Here is a 26492-nt window from a genome sequence, read left to right as displayed (position 1 = left end):
ACAGTGACACAGCACTTATCTATAGTGTAGGGCACCGCCCTCCACTCTAGCTCTTCCTAAGTGGTCTGCACTCAGAATCGGTACTGAATGACTAGTAGTGGAGGCCTAGAGGACAGTGGAGGAGCAGAGAGAATGAGACTGATGAGTGTGTGACAGAGAGAGAGTGAGATAGAGAGAGAGAAAGAATGAGTGTGAGAGGCAAAAGAAACATAGGGCGTTCAGACAAGACAAACAGGAAGAAAAATAAGACTAAAAAGGTGGAAAGTAGATTACAGGGAATAAGGGCATGGATACAGAGAGGGGAGATGGATGGGAGAGCAAAGTCAACAAGAAAAAAAAAAGATTCTAAAGAAGGAGAGAGAAATGAAGGAAAGCTTTGACTATGTACAGACTCAGTGAGCACAGCCTTGCTATTGAGAAAGGCCGCCGTAGGCAGACCTGGCTCTCAAGAGAAGACAGGCTATGTGCACACTGCCCACAAAACTAAGCTGCACTTCCATACCTCCTGCCAAATGTATGACCATATTAGAGACACATATTTCCTTCAGATTACACAGACCCACAAATAATTTGAAAACAAATCCAATTTTGATAAACTCCCTTATCTACTGGGTGAAAAACCACAGTGTGCCATCACAGCAGCAAGATGTGTGACCTGTTGTCACAAGAAAAGGGCAACCAGTGAAGAACAAACACCATTGTAAATACAACCCATATTTATGTTTATTTATTTTCCCATTTGCACATCGTTACAACACTGTATATAGCCATATTACATTTGAAATGTCTCTATTCCTTTGGAACTTGTGTACTGTTCATTATTTATTTCACTTGCTTTGGCAATGTAAACATATGTTTCCCATGCCAATAAAGCCCTAGGGGGGGGGAAAAGAGAGAGAGAGAGAGAGAGAGAGAGAGAGAGAGAGAGAGAGAGAGAGACTGTGTGGCACTGGAGGTGCTATAGGTGGTCAGCAGACACCACACTCCTCCACCATTCTACCCCTTTACATCATGAGGACTGTGGTCAGTGACATTCATGGGAGAGACCATACAGCCATTGTGAGAGACAGACCTACGCGCGAGCAGTGCTGCTCCTGCATGAGTCAAGCAGTAAAAACATGTTATTTCTGTTATTCTATGTTAGGGGAACCGGTGTGTTCTTTAGACACCAGGGGCCTCATGTATCAATCTTGCGTACGCACGAAAACACGGCGTACGCCAGCTTTCACGTTCACGGTCAGATGTACTAACAGTGAAATTAACGTAAGAATGTGCGTTCTTCCACGTAAACTTCAGGCCTGGCGTACGTACATTTTTGTGATGTTTGTCCGTTGGCGACTCATAGAGGCAATAAAGTGAAGTGGCAAACATTACACTACGAACTGTTCTATCGCACCTGCCAGATATTGCTTATAATTTGTAATTGATAAATGATTTGCCATATTATTGTCACACGAGTCTTATTAGAATATTCTATTAATTATGCAATTAAGTAAGAACATATATAAAGGATGTGAAAATTGATACAACCCGTCTAGCAATGGCAGCTTTGGCTTTATTAGAAGACATTTTCAATGGACAAATCCGGAGAGAACGAGTTTTTAGGGACCACAGTGATTTTCTGGCCCACAACGATGACTGGCTCATCAGCCGTTTCAGATTTCCAAGGGCTATACTCTTGGAGCTCTGCGCTGAGTTGGGTCCGAATTTGGAAAGAGAGACAGTGAGGAGCCACGCATTACCCGTTCCTTTACAGGTGCTTACTACACTTGGTTTCCTAGCAACCGGTTCTTTCCAAAGAGAACTGGCAGACCGCTCAGGAATAAGCCAGTCGTGTTTGAGCCGTGCAATGCCACCTGTATGGGACGACATCATCCGCTTGTCTACCAGGTATATAACGTTCCCATACGATGCAGGTGACCAGCCAAACATCAAAGCGCAATTTGCAGCGATAGCCGGTTTTCCTAATGTAATCGGAGCGATCGACTGCACACATATTGCTATAAAGGCGCCATCTGAAGATGAATTTGCATATGTGAATCGGAAACATTTCCATTCAATAAATGTGCAGATTATATGTGATGCACAAATGCGCCTAACAAATATTGTGGCAAGGTGGCCTGGGTCAACCCATGATTCATATATCCTTACAAACAGCATGGTTGGGATGAGACTCCAAGCTGGCAGGGTGCGCGATGGGTGGCTACTTGGTAAGTTATCCATTTAAATGTATGGTTCTATCTAAAAGTAAAATGTTTGTGTCTGTAATTATTATTACTGCCCATCAGGAGACAGTGGTTATCCACTAAAGACGTGGCTGTTAACCCCCCTCACCAACCCACAAACTGACCGAGAGCGCAGATACAATGATGCCCATTCCCGCACTCGGTCAGTTGTGGAGCGGGCGATTGGGCAGCTGAAATGTCGGTGGCGCTGCCTTGACAGGACCGGGGGGATGCTGTTATACCGCCCTGACAAGGTTTGCCGCATCATACTGGCCTGTGGAGTGCTGCACAATGTCGCGCACAGGCATGGCATACCCCTTGGTGAGGTGGGGGCACCGCCAGATGACCCTGACCCAGGACCAGTATATGTGCAGCACAATCAACAAGCCATTCAGGCCCGTCAACGTGTAATTGCGACAATATAAATGGTACTCAGACACAAAGTTCATTTTTTGACCAATTCTTTTAATGAATGGCTTATTTCTGTGAGTGCGTCAGTTACATTTTTAAGGTGACTGTTCATTTCTTCAATGGCCCTAACAATTTGTTGTTGTGACTCCAGAACAGCATGCGTCAAGACACGGCCAGATGGACGGGCTTCAGCACTGGGGGGAACATTAGAGACACGGGAGACGCTGGACTGAATGGGCTCTGGCTGCTCAGGTGGTGCGGACTCTGAGTGCGTGCCAGTGGACGTTCCTGCGGTTCCTAAGTCCAATTAAACACAGGCACATCTTAACAGTAATTTGAGTCTGTTCCTTATTAATGGGTACACGCATTTGCAATAAAAGCAGTGGATACGTGAAATCTCTGGTGTACCTTTTGCTATATTGCATGCATTTTAAAATTAAACGGTGGCTGGCTATGTATATCAAAGTTAAGGAAATAAATCTGAGTCACCTTGCTGGCAGTCCTGTAGTATATCCGAGTCTCCTACATCAGCGGATACGATTCCAGAGATTAACGTGTCTCCTACAATAGAGGCAACTCTCTGATCAAAGGGTGCAAGTTCATCGGTCACTGTACCACCGCCTGTTCTGCCCACACTTTGTCGGTGCGCAGCAGTTCTCCGCTTAACTTCCACCTTTATGTCTGACCATTTCTTCTTCAGTTCATTTACGGTGCGACTCTCAGATCCCACCGCGTTGACGGCATCAGACAAACTCGCCCACTCTTTTTTCTTTCTTTTGTTATTAATTCCAGAGGACAGATTTCCAAATGAAATATTTTTTCTTGTTTCTACCTCTGATAGTAGCACCTCTAATTCGTTTTCAGTGAAATTTCGTTTCTTGCTTGCTTTAGCCATGTTCTTGCAGGTTTCTTTTGCCAAATTGGACTAATTACCATATTTAAATTGATTTAATTGAGGGAGGAGACAGGGTGTGGTGTGGTGCTCGTGCATGTGCGCTCAATTTCGCGTTGATTGGGATGTACAAAGAGAATGTATGTGGAATGCTGCGTACGCAGAGATTCATACATCAGATTTTTTTGGTGCGTACGCACATTTATGGCTTTGTCCGTACGCAATGTTTTAGTATGAATTCAACGCAAGTCTTTGTACATGAGGCCCCAGGAAGCTATGCTGCTACGCTGTGACAACCTGGGTGGTTCACTGGTGTCTGCCTGGTGGTGGTGCGACTTCAAGTTCACTTTGAGGAATGCAATGGGGCTTCACAGGAACACCAATCACACTGGGGCAGGGCTGACTACTGTCACTAAACAATGACAGGCGTGGGCCCTAGGAACTATGCGAAACTAGCAGCATATGACAATAGTTCCATCAGAAGAAGCCAAGGGACGGCCAGGGCAGGGCTATTTCTAAGACAGTGGTCAAAACATGCAGGGAATGAGGCTTGAGGCCAACACTGGTGTGTGTACAACAACACACATATTAACACCACTCCTGTCTCTCCTTCTCCTTCTCTAAACAAACACAGTAAAGGGTACAGGATGCAATAATGCCTGTAGAGCTCCTTTAAAGCAGAAAATAATTCCACCCAGACTGGGAAAGGCGTTTCCTGAAAGGATTTAGGCCTAAATCATGTGATGTTTTTGAAGGTTCTTCCTCTGATGCACACTTTGTACAGTAAATTATATCAAAGTGATATCATCCTAGAGTGATTAGGCCAGTGTTGCTTTTACTCACATTTCTGACCCACACACCAGATAACAGTCACACCTGATCATTGCCTAAATCGATTATTTCAGATGCTGTAATGTTGATGGGACGTAATGTTGTGTAGAGGGTTCTGGGTCATTCAACTGACAAAACATCCCAATGACAAAACTAATGATTATTTTAGACAGGATTTCCTTTTATTTGACCTTTACCTGTGTGGACCGGATGTTTACAGATGCTGACCTGCTTAAAAACTGAGATAGCCTAGCAATGTGGTTCCCCTGAGAGACTTCGCGATCATAAAATCCCCTCTGAGAGTCTGACTGTGCATGCCTGAAGGTAGTTTACTCTGAAATCTTTACCTGAGGCAAGAGAAAGTGCTTCCAGGTGAGGTAAGCTAATGAGAAATACTGGTAGAGTGGAGGCCGGGGGAGCGGGAGGTGGGGTGGTTTAATTAGCATCAGTTTCACATAACATAACATAACCTGACAAACAAAGGCAGGGCCTAGAATGATGCCTTTCCACTGACTCATAGCACATACAGCTCTCACACACTCTGGCACAGTAAAAACGGCCTTTGTCCCCGGGTTGACTGCTATGACCAAGTGAATACGACGTGACATCAATCACGTATGCATAAAAAGGCCCCACACACCAGCACAATGGCTGATATTAGCTTTCAAAACAGCTCATCGTACGGGAAATTTGACATTGGATACATTACTCAGCCGGTGCACACCTGAATGCTATTGTTAAGGGTCTAAAAATGATAGATGTTTTACAATCTAGGTTTGTATGACACTATAGAGTTAGTTGTTTATTTTTGTAGAACATTACTGACAATTCTGCTCCCATGACACCTGTGCATTGAAAAAAGGGACAAAGGTCGGTCGCTGGGGCTTGTGATTGGACGTCACAGGCAGGGGTATGATTCTTAGTCAGAGGTAGGCCTATATGTTACACACTTCTGTGGGTGAATAACACCTGAATAGGCTGGAAGCAAGCGCAAGTAACAGTCAGAAAATGTTGACAGAATTGAGGCTGAAGGACAGTGAATAACGATAGAGATGCAGCTCAATAATCACAAAGGTAACATTCAATCACACACCGATCACCTAGTAGTCCAAAGTCCACTGAGCAACACTCTCCTTGTTTTCCTGCGGGGTTGGCTATTAGGATCATATTTATGGTCACAGTTTTCCATGTTTTCCCCAACAGTGGGCAGGGGCCTTTTGGCACAAAGCATGGAAAGCCTACCAGTGTGCTACGTGCCAACAGAAACTTTCTCAGTACTGATTACCCCAAAATAAAAATGGACTTTTGGCTCTATCAGTCTGGTGTCTGACTAAAACTGAAATTATAAAAGTTTGATTTAAAAGCCTGGGGAAATGCATACTGACTATTTGTGTCATAAAGTGTATACTCAAACAGGAAAGGTTAAAAAAGTATAAAAAGTATTTATGAGACTTTGAAGAAGAAGTGCAAAGTCCCTTCAGGAGACATCACATGTTGTTCTGTAGGCCAGAGAGATATGCAGAATTCTGCAAAAATATCCTCTGTGTACAACGTAAAACACCAAATTAATGCATGCAGAGCAGAATTAGACAGATACACGTTAATTATCAAAATCCAGAAAAGAGCCGTTAAATTCGACAACCACCTAAATGGAAATCAATTCCCAAACCTTCCATAACAAAGCCATCACCTACAGAGAGATGAACCCGGAGAAGAGTCCCCTAAGCAAGCTGGTCCTGGGGCTCTGTTCACAAGCACAAACAGAGCAACACAATTAGACCCAACCAAATCACGAGAACACAAAACGATAATTAGCCTACTTGACACATTGGAAAGCACTAACAAATAAACAGAGCAAACTTTATGCTATGTGGCCCTAAACAGAGAGTACACAGTGGCAGAATACCTGACCACTGTGACTGACCCAAAATGAAGGAAAGCTTTGACTATGAACAGACTCAGTGAGCATAGCCTTGCTATTGAGAGAGGCCACAGTAGGCAGACCTGGCTCTCAAGAGAACACTATGTGCACACTGCCCACAAAATTAGGTGGAAACTGAGCTGCACTTCCCAACCTCCTGCCAAATATTGACCATATTAGAGACATATTTCCTTAAGTTTACACAGACCCACAGAAAATTAGAAAACAAATCCAATTTTGATAAACTCCCTTATCTACTGGGTGAAAAACCACAGTGTGACATCACAGCAGCAAGATTTTGACCTGTTGCCACAAGAAAAGGGCAACCAGTGAAGAACAAACACCATTGTAAATACAACCCATATTCATTTTCCCCTTTGTACTTTAACTATTTGCACATCATTACAACACTGTATATATACATAATATGACATTTGAAATGTCTCTATTCCTTTGGAACTTTTGTGAGAGTAATGTTTACTGTTCATTTTTTGTTTATTTCACTTTTGTTTATTATCTATTTCACTTGCTTTGGCAATGTAAACATATGTTTCCCATGCCAATAAAGCGCTTTGAATTGAGATAGGGAAGGTCTAAACAGTTCCTTGGGACGTCCCAACTCTGACAAAAACTGGCAGACTGGCCAATAGCTTGTACCCCCAGACCATCAGGCTGCTGAACAGCCACTAGGCAGCTACCTGCTACCCCTGTCCCCCTCCTGTCCCCCGGACTTCCTTCCCCCTTATGGATATTCTACCCCCCCATGAACATTTAACCTCCCCCACCACCAATGTACAGTATATAGTATTCTTTTTTATTATTATTACCGTTTCATTCACTCTTACCCTGCCCCCACATTTTTAAATGTGGATATATTATCATCATCTTAATTGTCTCACTCACTTCTTTTGATTTATTGTATTTTTCATTTGACCTGCAATGTTGAAGCACGGCGCATAATATTTTCACTGTACCCCGCAATTACATCTGCGTCCCTATACATGTGACTAATAGAATCCATCTATCTATCTATATCATCCATCAAACACCCACACCAACTGTTATTCATGATCAGTTTGTTGGTATTTACTGCCACCTTGTGGTCAACTAGTGTGTATTACAGTATTACAGCAAACTGTCCAGTAGTACACAATGATTTGCAGTACAGTACTAGCTATCTGTAGCCCACTGTGTCTGTGTGAAAGTTTACAATTATGGCATGTGCTGACGCAAATTGATAATTAGATCCTGACGTGAACATGCAAAAGTAATCAGCTAAAACAGTTTTCCAAGGACTTGGAATATGCAACCAGCACTCCATTCTAGTTGCAATATATGTTTTTTTGTTTGCTTGTTTAACAGGCTATAATAAGTATAGCCAAAATAACTAGCAAGGTAGCCATTTACCTAATAATATATTCTTAGAAATTATCTAGCTAACTATGACATAGCTACCCAGCTAACAACAAACGTTTGAGAACTTTCACTTAAAAGAGTCTCATTAAGTCATTACCTAACGTTTTCATAGGAATATTCCAATGATGTGCAAGGACTGTTTCCAAGAGACTATTCCCTTAATGTCAAAAATAACTTACCCAGAACGTGGTTACCATGTTCTCAGAATGTTCAATATTGATGTTCTTGACATGTTTCATTGGAACATTGCAAAAATATTCCAGTGTCCAGTTTTCTGAGGGTTAGGAGAATATTACGTCAACCAAACACACAGAAAATGGTTGCCAGAATATAAGAGAAATATAATATAAGATAAAACGCCCACACCAGTAGAAATGTGCTTTTTCGAGCTGAAAGACTGGCTAGAGCTTACCGATGTTGATGCGCAACGATTTAAAAAAGGTGCAATATGCAGAAACCACTCCGCCATTTCGTGGTTGCTAAAATTCTAAGGTTTGCCTAATTTCAGTTTATGTGACAAAACAAGCAATATATACTGAAATACAGTATATTTTCAATTACCAAAAATATTGTATTTTCAGCTGTTTGAAGCTGGTGTACAAAACCTAAAGTAAAAGATGCAAAATTGAAACTTAAGAACGGGAAGCATAGAAATAACACATAAAACATATCTACAGCTTTTAAAACTTGCTTTCAATGAGAATGACAGATCTATAACTCACATTTCTGTGAATTTGGTCAGGTCCCCAATACAAGTTACATATTGCAGCTTTAAGTCAGTGAGTCATAGTTTTAGTCAAAGTATGATACATTTGTGCTTGAAGTGACAAATCCGAACTGCACACTTCGTGCAAATCCATGTGAATGCGTCGTCTTTTCCCATGATACAACATACAAATTATTTTCTGCCTGCTTTCGTTTCAGGGCTGGGTTTTATATGAATGTTACCACCAGTGGCGACCCGTCACTACCCGTCACTACCACTACCAGTCAAAAGTTTGGACACACCTACTCATTCAAGGGTTTTTCTTAATTTTTACATTGTAGAATAATAGTGAAGACATCAAAACTATGAAATAATACATATGGAATCATGTAGTAACCAAAAAAGTGTTAAACAAATCAAAATATATTTTATATTTGAGATTCTTCAAAGTGGCCACCCTTTGCCTTGATGACAGCTTTGCACATTCTTGGCATTCTCTCAACCAGCTTCACCAGGTAGTCACCTGGAATGCATTTCAATTAACAGGTGTGCCTTCTTAAAAGTTAATTTCTGGAATTTCTTTCCTTCTTAATGCATTTGAGCCAATCAGTTGTGTTGTGACAAGGTAGGTGTGGTATACAGAATATAACCCTATTTGGTGAAAGACGAAGTCCATATTTTATGGCAAGAACAGCTTAAATATGCAAAGAGAAACGACAGTCCATCATTACTTTAAGACATGAAAGTTAGTCAATACGGAAAATGTGTAACAGCAAGGGGGCGATGCTGCGGAGGTTTGATTCAGCGGCGTACTAATGGACTGGCCAACAGGCGCAGGATGGTGGAGAGACATTGCAGCTTCTCCATCACAAGCTCTGGCAACTTCTCATTCTCCTTGTACCTGGTGGTCCGTCCCTCTGGGGACGTGTAGATAATACAGGAGACCCCTGCCTGCACCACTAGCTGGGAACCATCGTTGAACTGCACCCACACCTCTCCACTGTTCAGCTGTGAGGCCCAACCAATATTTGACACAAAGACGTGTGGTCCTGTTTGACCAAAAGTGCATTCGCAAAAACCATCAAGCGCTATGATCAGGGGTGCACATAACTTTTTCAGTGAGTTACTCAGGTGAGTACCAGCAGATGGTGTCTGGTACTCACCCCATATGTAGCGTGGTCTTAATAAGTGCAGTCTTCCTCACTGTCCTCCTCAGTGCCACCACCACTGTCCTCTTCAGTGCCGCCACCACTGTCCTCTGCTTCAGCTTCCTGCATGGTAGATGATGAAGATGCTGCAGATGCACCTCCCTGTCCTTGGTTGAGCCTCCGATTAGCTGTCTCCATCCACAGGTCAACAGCAGGCTTTGGGTCAAATGTTTCTGTGGTCTGCTTTGACAGGTGAATGTGCATCAGGGCTGAGAGACGAGCATGTGACAGACGATATCTGTACTAGGTTTTTATTATGTTGAGATGTGAGAATCCCCTCTCACAAGCTGCACTGCTTAAAGGCAGTGTAAGAGACAGCTTAACCACCTTGATGATGTTGGAGTAAGCATCTGGGTTACTTGTACACTGCTCAAAAAAAGTAAAGGGAACACTAAAATAACACATCCTAGATCTGAATGAATGAAATAATCTTATGAAATACTTTTTTCTTTACATAGTTGAATGTGCTGACAACAAAATCACACAAAAATGATCAATGGAAATCAAATTGATCAACCCATGGAGGTCTGGATTTGGAGTCACCCTCAAAATTAAAGTGGAAAACCACACTACAGGCTGATCCAACTTTGATGTAATGTCCTTAAAACAAGTCAAAATTAGGCTCAGTAGTGTGTGTGGCCTCCACGTGCCTGTATGAGCTCCCTACAATGCCTGGGCATGCTCCTGATGAGGTGGCGGATGGTCTCCTGAGGGATCTCCTCCCAGACCTGGACTAAAGCATCCGCCAACTCCTGGACAGTCTGTGGTGCAACATGGCGTTGGTGGATGGAGCGAGACATGATGTCCCAGATGTGCGCAATTGGATTCAGGTCTGGGGAACGGGCGGGCCAGTCCATAGCATCAATGCTTTCCTCTAGCAGGAACTGCTGACACACTCCAGCCACATGAGGTCTAGCATTGTCTTGCATTAGGAGGAACCCAGGGGCCAACCGCACAAGCATATGGTCTCACAAGGGGTCTGAGGATCTCATCTTGGTACCTAATGGCAGTCAGGCTACCTCTGGCGAGCACATGGAGGGCTGTGCGGCCCCCCAAAGAAATGCCACCCCACACCATGACTGACCCACCGCCAAACCGGTCATGCTGGAGGATGTTGCAGGCAGCAGAACGTTCTCCACGGCGTCTCCAGACTCTGTCATTTCTGTCACATGTGCTCAGTGTGAACCTGCTTTCATCTGTGAAGAGCACAGGGCGCCAGTGGCGAATTTGCCAATCTTGGTGTTCTCTGGCAAATGCCAAACGTCCTGCACGGTGTTGGGCTGTAAGCACAACCCCCACCTGTGGACGTCGGGCCCTCATACCACCCTCATGGAGTCTGTTTCTGACCGTTTGAGCAGACACATGCACATTTGTGGCCTGCTGGAGGTCATTTTGCAGGGCTCTGGCAGTGCTCCTCCTGCTCCTCCTTGCACAAAGGCGGAGGTAGCAGTCCTACTGCTGGGTTGTTGCCCTCCTACGGCCTCCTCCACGTCTCCTGATGTACTGGCCTGTCACCTGGTAGCGCCTCCATGCTCTGGACACTACGCTGACAGACATAGCAAACCTTCTTGCCACAGCTCGCATTGATGTGCCATCCTGGATGAGCTGCACTACCTGAGCCACTTGTGTGGGTTGTAGACTCTGTCTCATGCTACCACTAGAGTGAAAGCACCGCCAGCATTCAAAAGTGACCAAAACATCAGCCAGGAAGCATAGGAACTGAGAAGTGGTCTGTGGTTACCAACTGCAAAACCAGTCCTTTATTGGGGGTGTCTTGCTAATTGCCTATAATTTCCACCTGTTGTCTATTCCATTTGCACAACAGCATGTGAAATTTATTGTCAATCAGTGTTACTTCCTAAGTGGACAGTTTGATTTCACAGAAGAGTGATTGACTTGGAGTTACATTGTGTTGTTTAAGTGTTCCCTTTATTTTTTTGAGCAGTGTATTTACTATTTGGACCAAGTCATACACAGAAGAGGCTCCCAGGCGTTTTCCTGCCTGCTTTAAGCACATCCATTCTGTCACAGTGGTATCTTTGTCAAGTTGCAAGGTGGCCTCTTATTTCTTGAGAATGCTGCAAACTGTTGTGTTTCCAAAACTGTGGAGGTCTTGCATTTCCTGAGGCCATGTTGAAGGATCAAATACTAAGAAATGATCACATGACTTGAGGGAGTCATATCTGATTTCAAACTCTTCAATTAACCCCCTGAGTAAGTGTGTCTTGTCTCTGTCAGCATCAGCATTGGAAACAGTGTGTGCCCTGTGGCTTTCACCATCAAGCAGAAGTGTGAACTGTCCAATGGCCACCATGAGTTCATCCTTACATTCTCCAAATGGTCAGCTTTTCTTTCTGAAACCCAATGGATGTGGTCTTCAAAATGTTGCAAATGTCAAGCATGTTTGACAGAAAGCACTGAAAACGCTCTGTGCAGATATGCTGCAAGTCACTGTTATCACTCGTAACCAGTTGCATTTTAATGGCTGGCAATAGTCTTGATATTTTTAACAGTGTTTCATGCCTCCATGCAGACCATCTGATATTATGAAACTTACCCAGTTTCACAAAGGAGATCCCATTTTCTTCACATAGCTTATTCAGTGCAGCAGTTTTTTTTGCTCCACCTTTTTGTAAATAAAACTGCAGCAGCTTGACCACAGAGCTATTAAATGTCTCACAGTAAGGAACATTGCGATCAGCTGATTTCGCGCAATTCTCCAGTATGTGTGCGGTGCACAGAATGTGCACAAGGGAGTCTCCAACCGCAGCAAGTTGCCGGAGTTTTGGCACAACGCCGTTGTAGATACCTACGTTGACAGCAGCCCCGTCTGTGCACACAGCGACCAACTTTGTTGTCCAGTCATCCAAGCCTGTGTCCTGGAAAAGTCTCACAAGTCCGTCTGTTATGGCCTGCGCGGTTCGGTCAGCACCCAATTCAATCAGTCCAATAAAGTCCGAAGTAAACTCTCCGTTGCTGGACACAGACACAATGTAAACGATTTCCTGCTCAGTCTTTCTGATGTTCTCAGATCCATCAAAAAGCAGCCCCCAAAATTCAGCAGACTGCAACTTGGCTCATAACTCCCCGCTGATGGTGTGAGCGATGCTCTGCATGATCCGTGTGCCCCCTTCACGTGAATGATATGCACCTCCGACATTTACTCCTAGCCGCTTCAGTAAAGGAACATCCTCAGAATAGGAAGAAATGGGACGTGCGTGTTTAGCTTTATGGAAGGCGAGGAGAAAAATATTAAACAGAGCTTGCCGCTGTTCTTCATTCAGTTTGTCTCGCCATCTGGCAAGTGGGCGACTGGACATTTCTTCTCGGCTAGCTTAGCAATGGCTTGCGCCACATTCGTGTGCTCCTTGCTCTTTTCATGTTTGTCAAATAAAGGATGGTTGAAATTCTTTGAGCCTTTATAAAATGCACCTGTTTTGTCTGCTAGATGTGGATTTGAGCGGCAAATCTTGCACCACATTTCAGTGCGCTCATCGTTAGCTTCAAGCCACTGCACATCTTGGAGCCACTTTTCCGAAAAAAGTATTTTCTTCGGCTCTGGCTCCAGTTGGCGTTTCTTTGTAGGTGGCGAAACGCCAAAGAAGCTGCTTAATGTCTGTTGCTTTTTGGACATCCCTGACAGTAGTTGACAAGCAACATGTCATGTGTAAGGTTAGATGAGAAGATTGGTCAAGTACGCAAAGTCGCGTAGTAACACAAGTGGCATTAAGCATTCCTGATTTTTGTCCCGCTTGCGTACCTGCGTACCAGTTATGTGCACCCCTGGCTATGATGAAACTGGCTGTCATGAGGACCGCCACAGGAATGGAAGACCCAGAGTTACCTCTGCTGCAGAGGATAAATTAATTAGAGTTACCAGCCTCAGAAATTGCAGCACAAATAAATGCTTCACAGAGTTCAAGTCACAGACACATTTCAACATCAACTGTTTAGAGTGTGTGAATCAGGCCTTCATGGTCAAATTGCTGCAAAGCAACCACTACTAAAGGACACCAATAAGAAGAAGAGACCTGCTTGGGCCAAGAAACACAAGCAATGGACATTAGACCGGTGGAAATTTGTCCTATGGTCTGGAGTCCAAATTGGAGATTTTTGGTTCCAACCGTCCTGTCTTTGTGAGACGCGGTGTGGGTGAACGGATGATCTCCGCATTTGTGGTTCCCACCGTAAAGCATGGAGGAGGTGTTATGGTTGTGGGGGTGCTTTGCTGGTGACACTGTCTGTGATATATTTAGAATTCAAGGCACACTTAACCAGCATGCCTACCACAGCATTCTGCAGCAATACGCCATCCCATCTGGTTTGGGCTTAGTAGGACTATTATTTGTTTTTCAACAGGACAATGACCCAACACACCTCCAGGCTGTGTAAGGGCTATTTTACCAAGAAGGAGAGTGATGGAGTGCTGCATCAGATGACCTGGCCTCCACAATCCCCCAACCCAATTGAGATGGTTTGGGATATGTCGGACGGCAGAGTGAAGGAAAAGCAGCCTACAAGTGCTCAGCATATGTGGGAACTCCTTCAAGACTGTTGGAAAAGCATTCCAAGTGAAGCTGGTTGAGAGAATGCCAAGTGTGTGCAAAGCTGTCATTAAGGCAAAGGGTGGCTATTTGAAGAATCTCAAATATAAAATATGTTTGTTTAACACTTTTTTGGTTACTACATGATTCCATATGTGTAGCTCATTTGGTAGAGCATGGCGCTTGCAACGCCAGGGTTGTGGGTTCGATTCCCATGGGGGGCCAGTATGAAAAAATGTATGCACTCACTAACTGTAAGTCGCTCTGGATAAGAGTGTCTGCTAAATCCATAGTTTTGATGTCTTCAATATCATTCTACAATGTAAAAAATAGTAAAAATTAAGAAAAACCCTTGAATGAGTAGGTGTGTCCAAACTTTTGACTGGTAGTGTATATTAGCTATCTTTCAATAGTTATCCATATTCCCGGAGCTTCATCTTATTCTTTGTTATTATTTCTATGGCGGATTCACGGGCGCAATTTATCAAAGATGACAAAATATTGGAGTTAACACTAGATGGCGAAGTCAAAGACAGGCCAGTGGTTTCCATCTGTGGCGAAGTTTTCCATTAATTAATACTTGTGACAAATCCAACAGAACCAGCCAAAGAGCCAGCTGGCTGGCGGTCGTTTTTTTGTTGTAGACACGTTTCAATGGACGTTGCAAGAACATTAATGTGTCTAGTGTTCTAAGTGTTAGCTGATTATTCCATCATCACACCAAACATACACAGAACATGGTTGTCATGTTCTCAGAATATAATATATTAATGTTCTAGACACGTTTCAATAAGGGAATGTTCTACTAACTCGAACACCAAAACAGGTTCTAAGGAGGTTTTTGCAAACATACGTAGAATGTTCCTGTAACTAACGAAAACTGAACACTTAAACATCAGGGGAACATTACAAGTAACATAACGTCCCCTCTCCCTAGATTTGTTAGCTGGGAGGATGTGTAACAATGACAACGTGCTCGAACTGTAACGTCAGCCAGCCACATGCTAGGTAGCTAGCCATCGAAACAAACATTCAACTGACGTTACAGAATGTAACATTAGCTAGCTAAATAATGTTAGCGAGAGTGTGTTAGTAATACGGTGTTAACACCATATAAATAGTTTACACATTTCTATTCGTTTAATCGCGTGCACTCAATAGTTCAGGCAGCGTTTGTTTCACCTTGAATTGGTATTGTTATTGCTCTCGGGGGACGTCTCATCATCATCGATGTTGAACTTCCTCTTCTTGTTTGCCTTTCTCTTCGGTCGGTCATTCTGCGTCTCTGGTATCGAACTTCGGACCTGTGCTTCACCGGTTTCCTCCATTTGAAATGCAGAACCAGAAATCAATGTTAAAGGTGAGAATAATAGCTAACTATTTCTGGAAAAGAATAACAGTATACGGATGTTTGAAATTCTTTGAATATGGCGGAAATCTGAACAATGGACCAATAAGGAAAGACCTGAGGTTCTAGATGCTAGGATATATGGTTAAATAGGCGGGGTCATACCATAAGCAGACGACTCTGGGCGGGGCCAGCACTAATAACAATTGGTAATGCTGTAGTACAATGAACTTGCTTCTGTTGTCTGCACAAAACAACCCTTTAACACAATTAAATGTCAATGCACTCTACAGTGTTTTTGTATTGCAATAGACTAATGTTGTACATTTCTCCCCTCTTCGATATTTCAGTACAACAAACAGTTGTGTTCTACAAGGATTTAAAAGATTACATTATTGTTATGCAACTGCAAAAGGCAGTTGGGACCATCTGGTGTAAGATTAACTATTCTGGATAGACACACACACACACGCACACACACGCACACACACAGTAGCTTGATATGTAAGAATACACATCCCCAAAATAATTTCAACCATAAAGTATTTATTGGTAAATTTCAACACATAGTTGGCAAACAGCTCCAAATATAGAGGGCAAACAGCTATTGCATGCATGCATTGAAAGGTCCAGGCTTCAGAAGTCATGGCGGCAGTTCCCAGCTGCTGGTCCCGTTCCAGTAGGCGGTCTGTCCATAGCGGAACGCCCCCTGTCCTGGTGCTGTTACTGTGACTGAAGTCTCCAGCAGGGCCGAGAGAGTGAGGGGCTCACACAGTTCAGTGCACTGATCTTTGACCTCAGTGCTCTGGGTCAGATCTAGGGGCAGCACCTAGATACAGACACACACACACACACACACAAATATTATTATCATCGTAATCATCATCATCACCAAAAATAATGTCCCGTCGCGTGTGATGAAATACCTTCTTGCCCTTTGTCCCTGTCTGAATCCGTTGACCTAGAAAGTATTGCCATTCATTAATATCCCTAACTGTACATGGTAATGGAGAGAAATATGATGTTTCAAATTATTTGTGACAACAACTCAAGACCACTCAACTCTTTCCCAGCACACCCACCGCTGCTCCGCTTGCTGCCCTCTCTTCTCATCCCAGATAACAATTTAAGAGGATGTTTTAGAGGAAGCAAACCACTCTGACGACCCCGAATTGCTTCAAGCCTCTGAGGGAACAGCGAATGTACCAATTTAAGTGCATTCAATATTCAAGATATCCACATTACTCTGGCTTTTTGCGCAGTTAGGCTTTGGGATTTTGCTCAACATCACATGATTTTTGAAATGACCTCTTACCTTGCTGTGGGCGGGGGCGGGTGCAAGGGGGTTGCCTGCCAGGTATTTGGTGGGGCTGTCACCCTCCTTCAGGTTATGGAGGTCAGGCAGGGGGTTGTTGGCTATGAGCAGGGCTGTCCTGTCCAGGTTGGCCTCCGAGGCCTTGAACATGAGCGCCACTCGATTCTTATGGCGGCTAGACTTCCCTTGCCCCTGAACCTCCAGCAGCTTCTGACACTCCAGTCTGTCATTAAACGCCTGAGAGAGGGAGAAAGGGAGAGAGAAAGAAAGAGTGCAAATCTAATCTAAGCAAGTATCTAAAAATCGACTTGTTGGTTTTTCATTCATGACTGTTTTTATTGGTTGAATGTCTTATAAAGATGACACAGGTCATGGTTGGTAACGGTGTGTGACATTGTGACAGGATGTGTTCTCTGTGTAGTATCAGGGAAACCTTGATCACTGACGGCCCGTCAATGGCCGTCTCCATCTGAGCCAGTTTGGACTCAGACTCCTCCCTAAGAATGTTCCAGATCTCTATGGAATCCAGGACTGTTACAGACATGTTGAAAATATGTCAAATGTCATCCACTTCAACACACAATACTACTCATTAGTACTGTAGTCTCCCTACTGTATCAAGCACACTTTTTTGAGGATAGCAGCAATGTAGCCAAACCCAGATACAGATAAAAAAGTGATGTTTGTATTGTGTTTCAGTGCATGAACCCGGTCATATATTTGCATTATCAAAATGACTCTCTCACCTTTTTCTTTCTGATAGATCTCACGGGCCTTTGGAGCAATAATCTCATCCTTGCTCACTGGCTGGAGGAAAGCCTTATTCCCTAAAGCCCTGTAAGTCAATGCATGGATAATCTCACTACAGCCAATTTATATTGCAGTCAATAAGCATTATTATAACATCTAATAATTTATCAAATCAAACCGTACTTTTTAGCCTGCATGGAGGCTTCAAAAACAAGTTGCTACAATGAGAATACTGACATTGTGATTCAAAGGCTAAAGTGAAGGCACAGTTCCATCATATTTAGAGTGCAACAGTGCATTCTACAGTTCTTTGGGTGATGTCATAGTGTACTGTAGAACTGTAATGTAGAACTTTGCACTGTTGCTGAAACACCCCCAAAGTTGTATGTTGTGACATCGAACCAATAACATGCTAGGAAGAAGATACCCAGGTTAGGAGGATTTCTAATATCCCATAACTCTTTGCATAAATGCGGAAGAATTCTAAACAAACAGACCAGCGATGCTAGTTATCAACTAGAATAAACACGAATCTGTTTAATTTCGAAAGCTTGCGCACATGAATACAACTTGTCCTTACCTCTTTTGTCTTCAACCTAGCCAATACGGGCTCCACAGGAGGCTGGTGAGGGGAGGACGGCTCATAATACCACATGTTTGATGTGTTTCATACCATTCATTCCATTCCAGCAATTACAATGAGCCTGTCCTCCCCAATTAGGGTACCACCAGCCACCTGTGAAAAGTTCACCTATGGGGGTTGAAACACCCATACAGTCAGGAGATAGGTAACACACTGGGAGCATTGATGTCTGTTTACATTTGAGTCATACAAGGCCATCAAGGTGAAAGGAAAAGATAACTACTGCAGTGCCCTAGGCCTAGGGCAATGGGAGAGATGCTAGGACAACTAGGCTCCATTAAAACCCCATTGATTTGAGGGAAATAGCTCAGTACGCTAAAGTGCAATAATGGCAGGTTCTAAAATAATGATATGAGTTGAAGGATCTAAATTACATAGTATCTCAGCTAATAATCATGTACACAGAATGACCTCTGGTCAAAGTTGTACCTCTGTAACGCTTGAATGTGGAGAGGCACTTATTTTTCTTCCTCCGCCTCCTCCTCTTCCTCTCCCAGTTCAACTTCATTCTCTGGGATGGTCTCCAAGTTGAACTCCATGATCATGTTCATACTACCATGCTAACCACCATCAACGCAATCCCCTATCCACAACACATTTATATACACCTAACACTCTATATGAATAGATACCAGTTGTGCGCTGCATGTTTTGTCAGACCCGGAGAGTGACATGGTAACACAGGCGACAGGGACACTGAGCAGAGATAAGATAAACTGCCACAACTTTAAAATGTTATTGAGAACATCAGGCTTCCTTGGAACTCATTCATCTACATTATAGAACAGGAACTTTCCCGAATTCTGTACATACTAGATGCTATCTTCTGTGGTTCTGTGCAGTGTCAGGTACAAGTCCTGCAATAAAAGGCCTTTCCTGTTTCTATTATCATGTTATAAAGTAAGTGTTGGATTGTGTTGAGTGCTTCTAGATATAACAGTGATTCAATCTGTTATGAGTGAGGGTAATGTGTTATGATCTCTTGAGCTCTGATAAGTTACTTGAATTGAGTGAGTTTTAAACATAGCAGAGCAGGGTTTTATAGTTCACACACATGTTTATAACCACGGACACAAATATAATAACATACACACAGGAAAAAGTAAGATAAGTATGCAATATCAATTCAGTTTTATTGAACATTTATTCAATAAGAAACTTTTAAACTGTCCCACTGGAAATTAGCTCCCGTCCAACTCATTTCGATTCCAGGATCTGTAGAGCAGACCCTGTGACACGTTCAATATGAACATCCATCCCATTCACTTCCTCTCTGCTTGACTGTAGAGTTGACATGTAGACATCGTGAAGACATTGAGGCATTGATCCCCAGTCATTATAACCGATTTCAAATGGTGCTAGAAGGCTGTAAGGGGCTCTAAACACCAGAGGAAATCAGTCATCCTTTAAAGGGGAGAGAGAGAGAGAGGATGGTTCCAATAGACTCACTGACACTCCCAGAGGCCTAGAGCTGTTCTCCTGTCCCCAAGAACACTGATTTCAAATGGTGCTAGACACTGGGAACATTCATCTAAACCACCATGTGAAACCAGCCTCTGGGGGAAGACTTTCCCTGCCGGACAGTGCAGTGGATGAGCAGCAGTAGCAAAGATTTTGGAGTATACTTTCCTTATTTCTCTCTGGCAGTAATGTCAAGTAGAAACTCTGTGCAGCAGTTGTGACGTGGATGACAAGTAGATTTACAAAGACAGTGCACTCATTTGGCTTAGCATTTCTATGATTAACCTTACCAACACACAACCACAGTAAGTATCAGTATTAAGTAATCTGTCAGTACAGAAAGTGATCGTGGCAGTGCTTTGTTTTGGAGGAAGTCATTCTGATGAATGTCATTGCCATGGTAGCCCAGCTATGAGGACAGCTGATGTGTGACATCATCCTCCACACTTCAGACACTACCACTCTTAACAGTAGAGCTGTGAAGAATAACTACAGTAACGTTATACAAATAATATCTTTAGATACTCATCTCTTCACGTCAACATAAAGAAAACATAACACATTACAATATTAGACAGTATAGGACAATATTACAATTTTGTATGCACAATTCATTACAGTAATCATTATCTATCAACAATAACTTACTGTAAGAAATACGTAACAACTATTTGGTTGTGACATCATCTAACCAGTCTACTAGTCTCCTATTCGAGCACTCATCCAACAAACACGAACACAATGTTACTCACCCACCCACCTAACTGTTGTTCTCAGAGCTCAGCGATCTCTCTGCCTGCCAAGGATCCTGGGAAAACCACATAGAAACACCACATGACCACAGAGTTTGTGTGTGTGTGTAAGTGTGTGTGTGGGCAAACACTCCACATCCATGAGTGACCAAACCAACTCAGAGCCACTAAACAATAGCCATGTTATCTTACCTTTACAGTGGTTGACTCATAGCCTTACAATAGCTTCCTTATTGTGTCCTGCTCACTGTACTGTCCTGCAGGTATCTATGGACATGGTAGGGCACATGCTGCACCTCCCCAAACCCTACTTCTATTTACAATGGGGCTAGTGTTGACGATGACATCATGACCACCCACCACACACACACACACACACACGTGTTTCACGTAGGGCGTGGCAGGCAGCACACACACCTGTGTATCCCACCTGATCTTCATCATATCACATTCAGGTGGAGGAATGTACAGTGAGTGAACAGATCGCAGCTGGGGTATCCAGTGTCGGAAAAAACGACCGGGACACAAAGAGCTGCGTGATTATGAGAACCGGGCCAAAACACTTACGTAACCATGGCGTCACCATGACAACACAGCTTAATAGCAGTTGGTCCCAGAGGTTCTCACAGTCAATCACAGGTGTCTGAAGGCTGGGTGTTGGATGACCTATAATGGCCATATAGCATAGTGTATGTCAGAGCATTGTGTAAAGAGCGGAGACGCAGTTGGATGGAACAGTATCATCACAACGTGACACTTTTCTACAATCCTGCCTTTGGACACCAGGGGGCAGCATAACATCTCAAAAACCACACCACAAGTAGTCACCCACCAGCACCAGCCCGTGGCATGGTAGGGGAGAGGAAAGAGAGAAGCCAACCTCAAACCTAACCACAACAACATCCTGTGGGATGAATTAATATGTAAGAGACTCATTTCATCTCTACCGCTCTCTTTCGCTCTCTCCTCCCCCTCCCCCATGTGAAAGGAGACTTGTGAAGGTGCAACAGTGTTGGCCGTTGCGCTTTCTGTTCAATTCTTTCCCAGGAAGTGACATACAGAGACAGAGACTCCCACACACCGGCCCGGCAGGCCTTAGCTGCCGCGGGTGACGGTGATGTCACCCTTCCTGCTGCTGCTCCTCCATTCCTTCTCCCGGGTTTCAAAAAGATCAAGAGAGAGCGGAAGAAAGAGAGAGTGAGGGTGGTGTGTTTATATAAGAGCCTGGATGGTGGTGGTGGTGGTGGGGGGGGGGGGGGGGGTCATAGTGCAGAGTCATAGTGAGATGAAATCCACAGTACCAGCTGAGCTCTTTTAACCGTTCCTCTCACGCTTGGATTTGATAAGAAACTAAAGTTCAAGGTTTTCCTGAACATTCTATGAGATTCCTTTCTTCAGGGAGAGGCCGGCCTACTCCTATGCTGGGTAGAGTAGCATCTTTCTTTAGTCCAAACTTGTATGGGCACATCTGCCTTGCGGCGCACCTATTTAGTGAGATTAGACTGTGACAGAAGGTTATTCATTTGTTAGTTTCAGGAAAGAGTGGAAACGGTGTGTGCTGCAAGTCGTCCACTCTCAGTTTCAAACACACATACAGTGGGGGAAAAAAGACCCAGCCACGTTTCATCTTCAATGCCCTTGCTGATGGAAGGAGGTTTTCACTCAAAATCTCACGATACATGGCCCCATTCATTCTTTCCTTTACACGGATCAGTCGTCCTGGTCCCTTTGCAGAAAAACAGCCCCAAAGCATGATGTTTCCACCCCCATGCTTCACAGTAGGTATGGTGTTCTTTGGATGCAACTCAGCATTCTTTGTCCTCCAAACACGACGAGTTGAGTTTTTACCAAAAAGTTCTATTTTGGTTTCATCTGACCATATGACATTCTCCCAATCCTCTTCTGGATCATCCAAATGCACTCTAGCAAACTTCAGATGGGCCTGGACATGTACTGGCTTAAGCAGGGGGACACGTCTGGCACTGCAGGATTTGAGTCCCTGGCGGCGTAGTGTGTTACTGATGTTAGGCTTTGTTACTTTGGTCCCAGCTCTCTGCAGGTCATTCACTAGGTCCCCCCGTGTGGTTCTGGGATTTTTTCTCACCGTTCTTGTGATCATTTTGACCCCACGGGGTGAGATCTTGCGTGGAGCCCCAGATCGAGGGAGATTATCAGTGGTCTTGTATGTCTTCCATTTCCTAATAATTGCTCCCACAGTTGATTTCTTCAAACCAAGCTGCTTACCTATTGCAGATTCAGTCTTCCCAGCCTGGTGCAGGTCTACAATTTTGTTTCTGGTGTCCTTTGACAGCTCTTTGGTCTTGGCCATAGTGGAGTTTGGAGTGTGACTGTTTGAGGTTGTGGACAGGTGTCTTTTATACTGATAACAAGTTCAAACAGGTGCCATTAATACAGGTAACGAGTGGAGGACAGAGGAGTCTCTTAAAGAAGAAGTTACAGGTCTGTGAGAGCCAGAAATCTTGCTTGTTTGTAGGTGACCAAATACTTATTTTCCACCATAATTTGCAAATAAATTCATTAAAAATCGTACAATGTGATTTTCTGGATTTTTTCCCCCCCAATTTGTCTGTCATAGTTGACGTGTACCTATGATGAAAATTACAGGCCTCTCTCATCTTTTTAAGTGGGAGAACTTGCACAATTGGTGGCTGACTAAATACTTTTTTCCCCCACTGTAAAGGCCTCACACAAGAGGAGGAGATAGACAGAGGAGCTCTGTGGATGTGGGGTGACTACGAGAGGGTAGATTGTGGTCAGGGTGTCCACATAAGAGGAGGATGAATGATGAAAGGAGATGGGGGATGATGGATGGGGGATGAGAGGGTCGACTTTGATGGACTGGATGTTCTCATCATTACGCAGGAAGAATTACTCACTGCCAGTATGATAATCAGACGACAAGGTTACCCCTCCTGCCGGATATTGCATTACTTACCTACGGTTTGTGTGTGTGTGTATGTATGAGTGTGTGAGAGTGTGTGTGTGTGGATACGTGTGGGAGAGTAAAGGGATTATGAGTCATCAGTCAGAGCATCTTTCCCACTTTCATGATAACACATCTAATATAATACAAATCAGTAATTTGATAAATGTGAGAAATACTGTTCTGATGGGACTCACTATAGCGGAATAGAGAGGACACACTGCTGAGGTGTTAAAACAGTGAATCATCCAGAGCTTTATGAGGCCTGATGACTCCTCTCTTAGCTCTCCCTATTAGGCTGTTTTCAACAGGCAGCACGTCAAACCCCTCTATCCCCCTGGGACTACATCATCACTGACCTGAGCGTATCCTTCATTCCCGTAAAGATTGCATCTGAGCCATTATATTGCCATCATAACTGTTCCAGGAACTGTGTAGCGGAATGCAGTGCTGAAGAGGCTCAAAGGAGTGACTGGCATTTCATCAGAGACAGTGAATCAGTGTTGACATACTACTGATTAATACCTTCCCTCCTAGTCTTTTCAGACCCCCTGGAAACTCTGGCTAAAGTCCCTTTATTGGATTCCTGATCAAGAAAGTCAATAGCAAGTCAATGGAAAGTCAATGGAAGAAGCTTGAGGAGGAGGTTGCACATTGAAGCAGATCTTTCATGATAGGGTACACAGCCAACATGCACAGAGGTCCATGATGTGAATGTATTGTGTGTGTGCGTGTTTGTGTGTATGCGTGTGTGTGTGTGTGTGTGCACGTGTTAATGTGCGTAGGATGTTACAAAGCAAGAGTGCCAACTGAGTAATGATAATGAAGGAGACTGCCGGCCCATCAAAGCCCCTGTGCTGTACAGAATGTGAACCGTGACAGATGACTCCACACGTTCAGTACAGAAGAACCAGCTCCTATGTGGCGATAAGGCATTACACTGGATGATGGGGCCATTCTCGGAGGGCCATTCCAGGAGTTAACCAATAAAGACACTCCATTACTGGATAAGTGTCTCTGTCCATATAATGCGGTTAAGCCTAGCGTGTATCGCTGGGTTCATGTGTGTGTTAATGTGCATTAGCGCACGAGCGCTAGCTGCGCTATGGGTTCATGCATGGGCCATGCAGAGTAATAGGCTGTACTGATGGCAGGTATTAGCCCCCTGTGTGTGGAGCTATGCTAATGGTGGATCAGTCTGATGGAGGGAGAACAGAACATCCATAATGGTTGTGGAGTAAGTGGGGGCTTTTAATCAAATACTATCTAACGAGCATCTGTGCAGTAAGCTAGGAATACAGTACAGTGCCACACAGCACTTGAATGCCACACACAGACACACACACACACACACACACACACACACACACACACACACACACACACACAGGAAAATAAGCCGACATCATAAGATAAGATTTAAGAGTTCCTGGCTTTTCAGAACACACACAAGGCAGGCTGACGTTTCTCCATAACCCTCCAAAGTATTTTTCCACTGTCAGAGAAAAAGAGGACAATAACAAGTACCTCTCCTCGCTTTCTAGAGAATGTTAAATCTGGCTTTGTTTGGATCCAGTTCTGGGAACGGGACAAACTTTGGTCCACTTTCTGTGCCACTACAAGCCGGGAGGACACGTCTGTCGCGAAAACAGATAAACAATCTTAACAGCCTAATTGGAGGAGGGTTAAAAAATAGCCCTTGTTTTGCTGTGTATGAGACTGAAAGGCTCTGGAAAAACAGAGACTCTCTTCACCTCCGGCTCAGGAGCAGGCTGCCAGGAAGCCAGGCAGAGGGGGTGTGTTGTGGGGCTCTGGGTGACGTGTGTGACCCCCGGAAGGGCTGAATGACGGCAGGGTGAGTCACTAAACCCGGATGACGGGTGGCAGCAGAGATTATGTGGTATTCAGGGCTGCTGTGATCAGCCTCCTATCTCCACACCTCCCAACTGACAGAATGTGTGTGTGTGTGTGTGTGTGTGTGTGTGTGTGTGTGTGTGTGTATTGCAAGAGAGGGAAAGGGGGAGCCATCCCCCTCCTTGGAATTAAGCTGAGACAAAACTCACACATCTTGACAAAGTGGTTAATCGTTTACAGTAAACCAATTATATACAGATGTGCTATCTTAATTTGATCACTGTGTTGTCACAGAGAATTTTGCTGTGCAACAGGAAATGCAAATTGTACTGTAGGTTTAAAAAGGCTTCTAAAGTTTGTAATTTCTACTTTAAAATGTCAGACTTTATTTTTTTTAAATGAATCAACCCCTACAAAAATGTCCATTAATTACAATCCACATAATAATTCACATGTCCTGTTGCTGCAGGATTATTTTCCTGCAGTGCGAAACTGGTCAAATTAAGATAATATCTGTACAGTACATTTTTAGTCTGACAAACATCTACCGCAGCAAACTGAGGACTGTTTCATACTAAAGGCCTAAAACCCATTTGAGATGGGACACATTTGCTTTTAATTTTGACACATTTCTCTGCAGCCCACAAACACTGAGTCACAACAACACTCAAATGACAGGAAGCAGAATGTCTGTCAACATGGTTGCAAATACATCAACCACACGAGCCACGGCCTGTTCACCCCGCTATCATCCAGAAGGCGAGGTCAGTATAGGTGCATCTGAAAAACAGTGTCTACCTCAAGGCCATCAGACTGTTAAATAGCCATCACTAGCCGGCTACCACCCGGTTACTCAACCCTGCACCTTAGAGGCTGCTGCCTTATATACATAGACATGGAATCACTGGTCACTTTAATAATGGAACACTAGTCACTTTAATAATGTTTACATACTGCTTTACTCATCTCATATGTATATACTGTATTCTATTCTACTGTATTTTAGTCAATGCCACTCCGACATTGCTCGTCCTAATATTTATATATTTCTTAATTCCATTCTTTTACTTTTAGATTTGTGTATTGTTGTGAATTGTTAGATACTACTGCACTGTTGGAGCTAGGAACACAAGCATTTCGCTACACCCGCAATAACAGCTGCTAAATATGTGTATGTGACCAATACAATTTGATTTGATTTGAAATAATTATAATTCCACACACACACACACACACACACTCACACACTCACACACTCACACACTCACACT

General features: G+C 43.7%; 2 protein-coding genes across 5 annotated transcripts in view; both read right to left on the bottom strand.

Annotated features, from left to right (window-relative positions):
- The window catches only part of LOC311130033 (neuroepithelial cell-transforming gene 1 protein-like), a gene marked incomplete at its 5' end in the record, with an annotated part of 37686 nt that extends 22204 nt beyond the window's left edge, over positions 1-15482 (bottom strand). Inside the window, one exon of the mRNA XM_084162647.1 lies at positions 15337-15482. Coding sequence (XP_084018773.1) covers positions 15337-15482 — 146 coding nt within the window. The remainder of the gene's footprint in view (positions 1-15336) is intronic.
- Positions 15483-16028: 546 nt separating this feature from the next.
- LOC311130086 (uncharacterized protein) lies at positions 16029-21668 on the bottom strand. 4 transcript variants are annotated; one of them, XM_084162747.1, is made up of 6 exons: positions 18148-21668; positions 17564-17652; positions 16818-17054; positions 16566-16687; positions 16429-16463; positions 16029-16331 (listed from the first exon to the last, which is right to left on the bottom strand). In XM_084162747.1, exons 2-6 carry the CDS (start codon positions 17609-17611, stop codon positions 16300-16302), a joined length of 474 nt encoding a protein of 157 aa, XP_084018873.1. In that variant the 5' UTR covers positions 17612-17652; positions 18148-21668; the 3' UTR covers positions 16029-16299. The 4 variants fall into 4 exon arrangements, with proteins under 4 accessions (XP_084018873.1, XP_084018870.1, XP_084018872.1 ...); XM_084162744.1 differs by having other exon boundaries at positions 17251-21668; XM_084162746.1 differs by having other exon boundaries at positions 16029-16463.
- Between the last annotated feature and the right edge of the window lie 4824 nt (positions 21669-26492).

This window comes from Coregonus lavaretus (assembly GCF_964263955.1).
Source record: "Coregonus lavaretus genome assembly, chromosome: 5".
Classification (NCBI taxonomy): domain Eukaryota; kingdom Metazoa; phylum Chordata; class Actinopteri; order Salmoniformes; family Salmonidae; genus Coregonus; species Coregonus lavaretus.
This window is presented reverse-complemented; position numbering and strand designations above follow the sequence as displayed.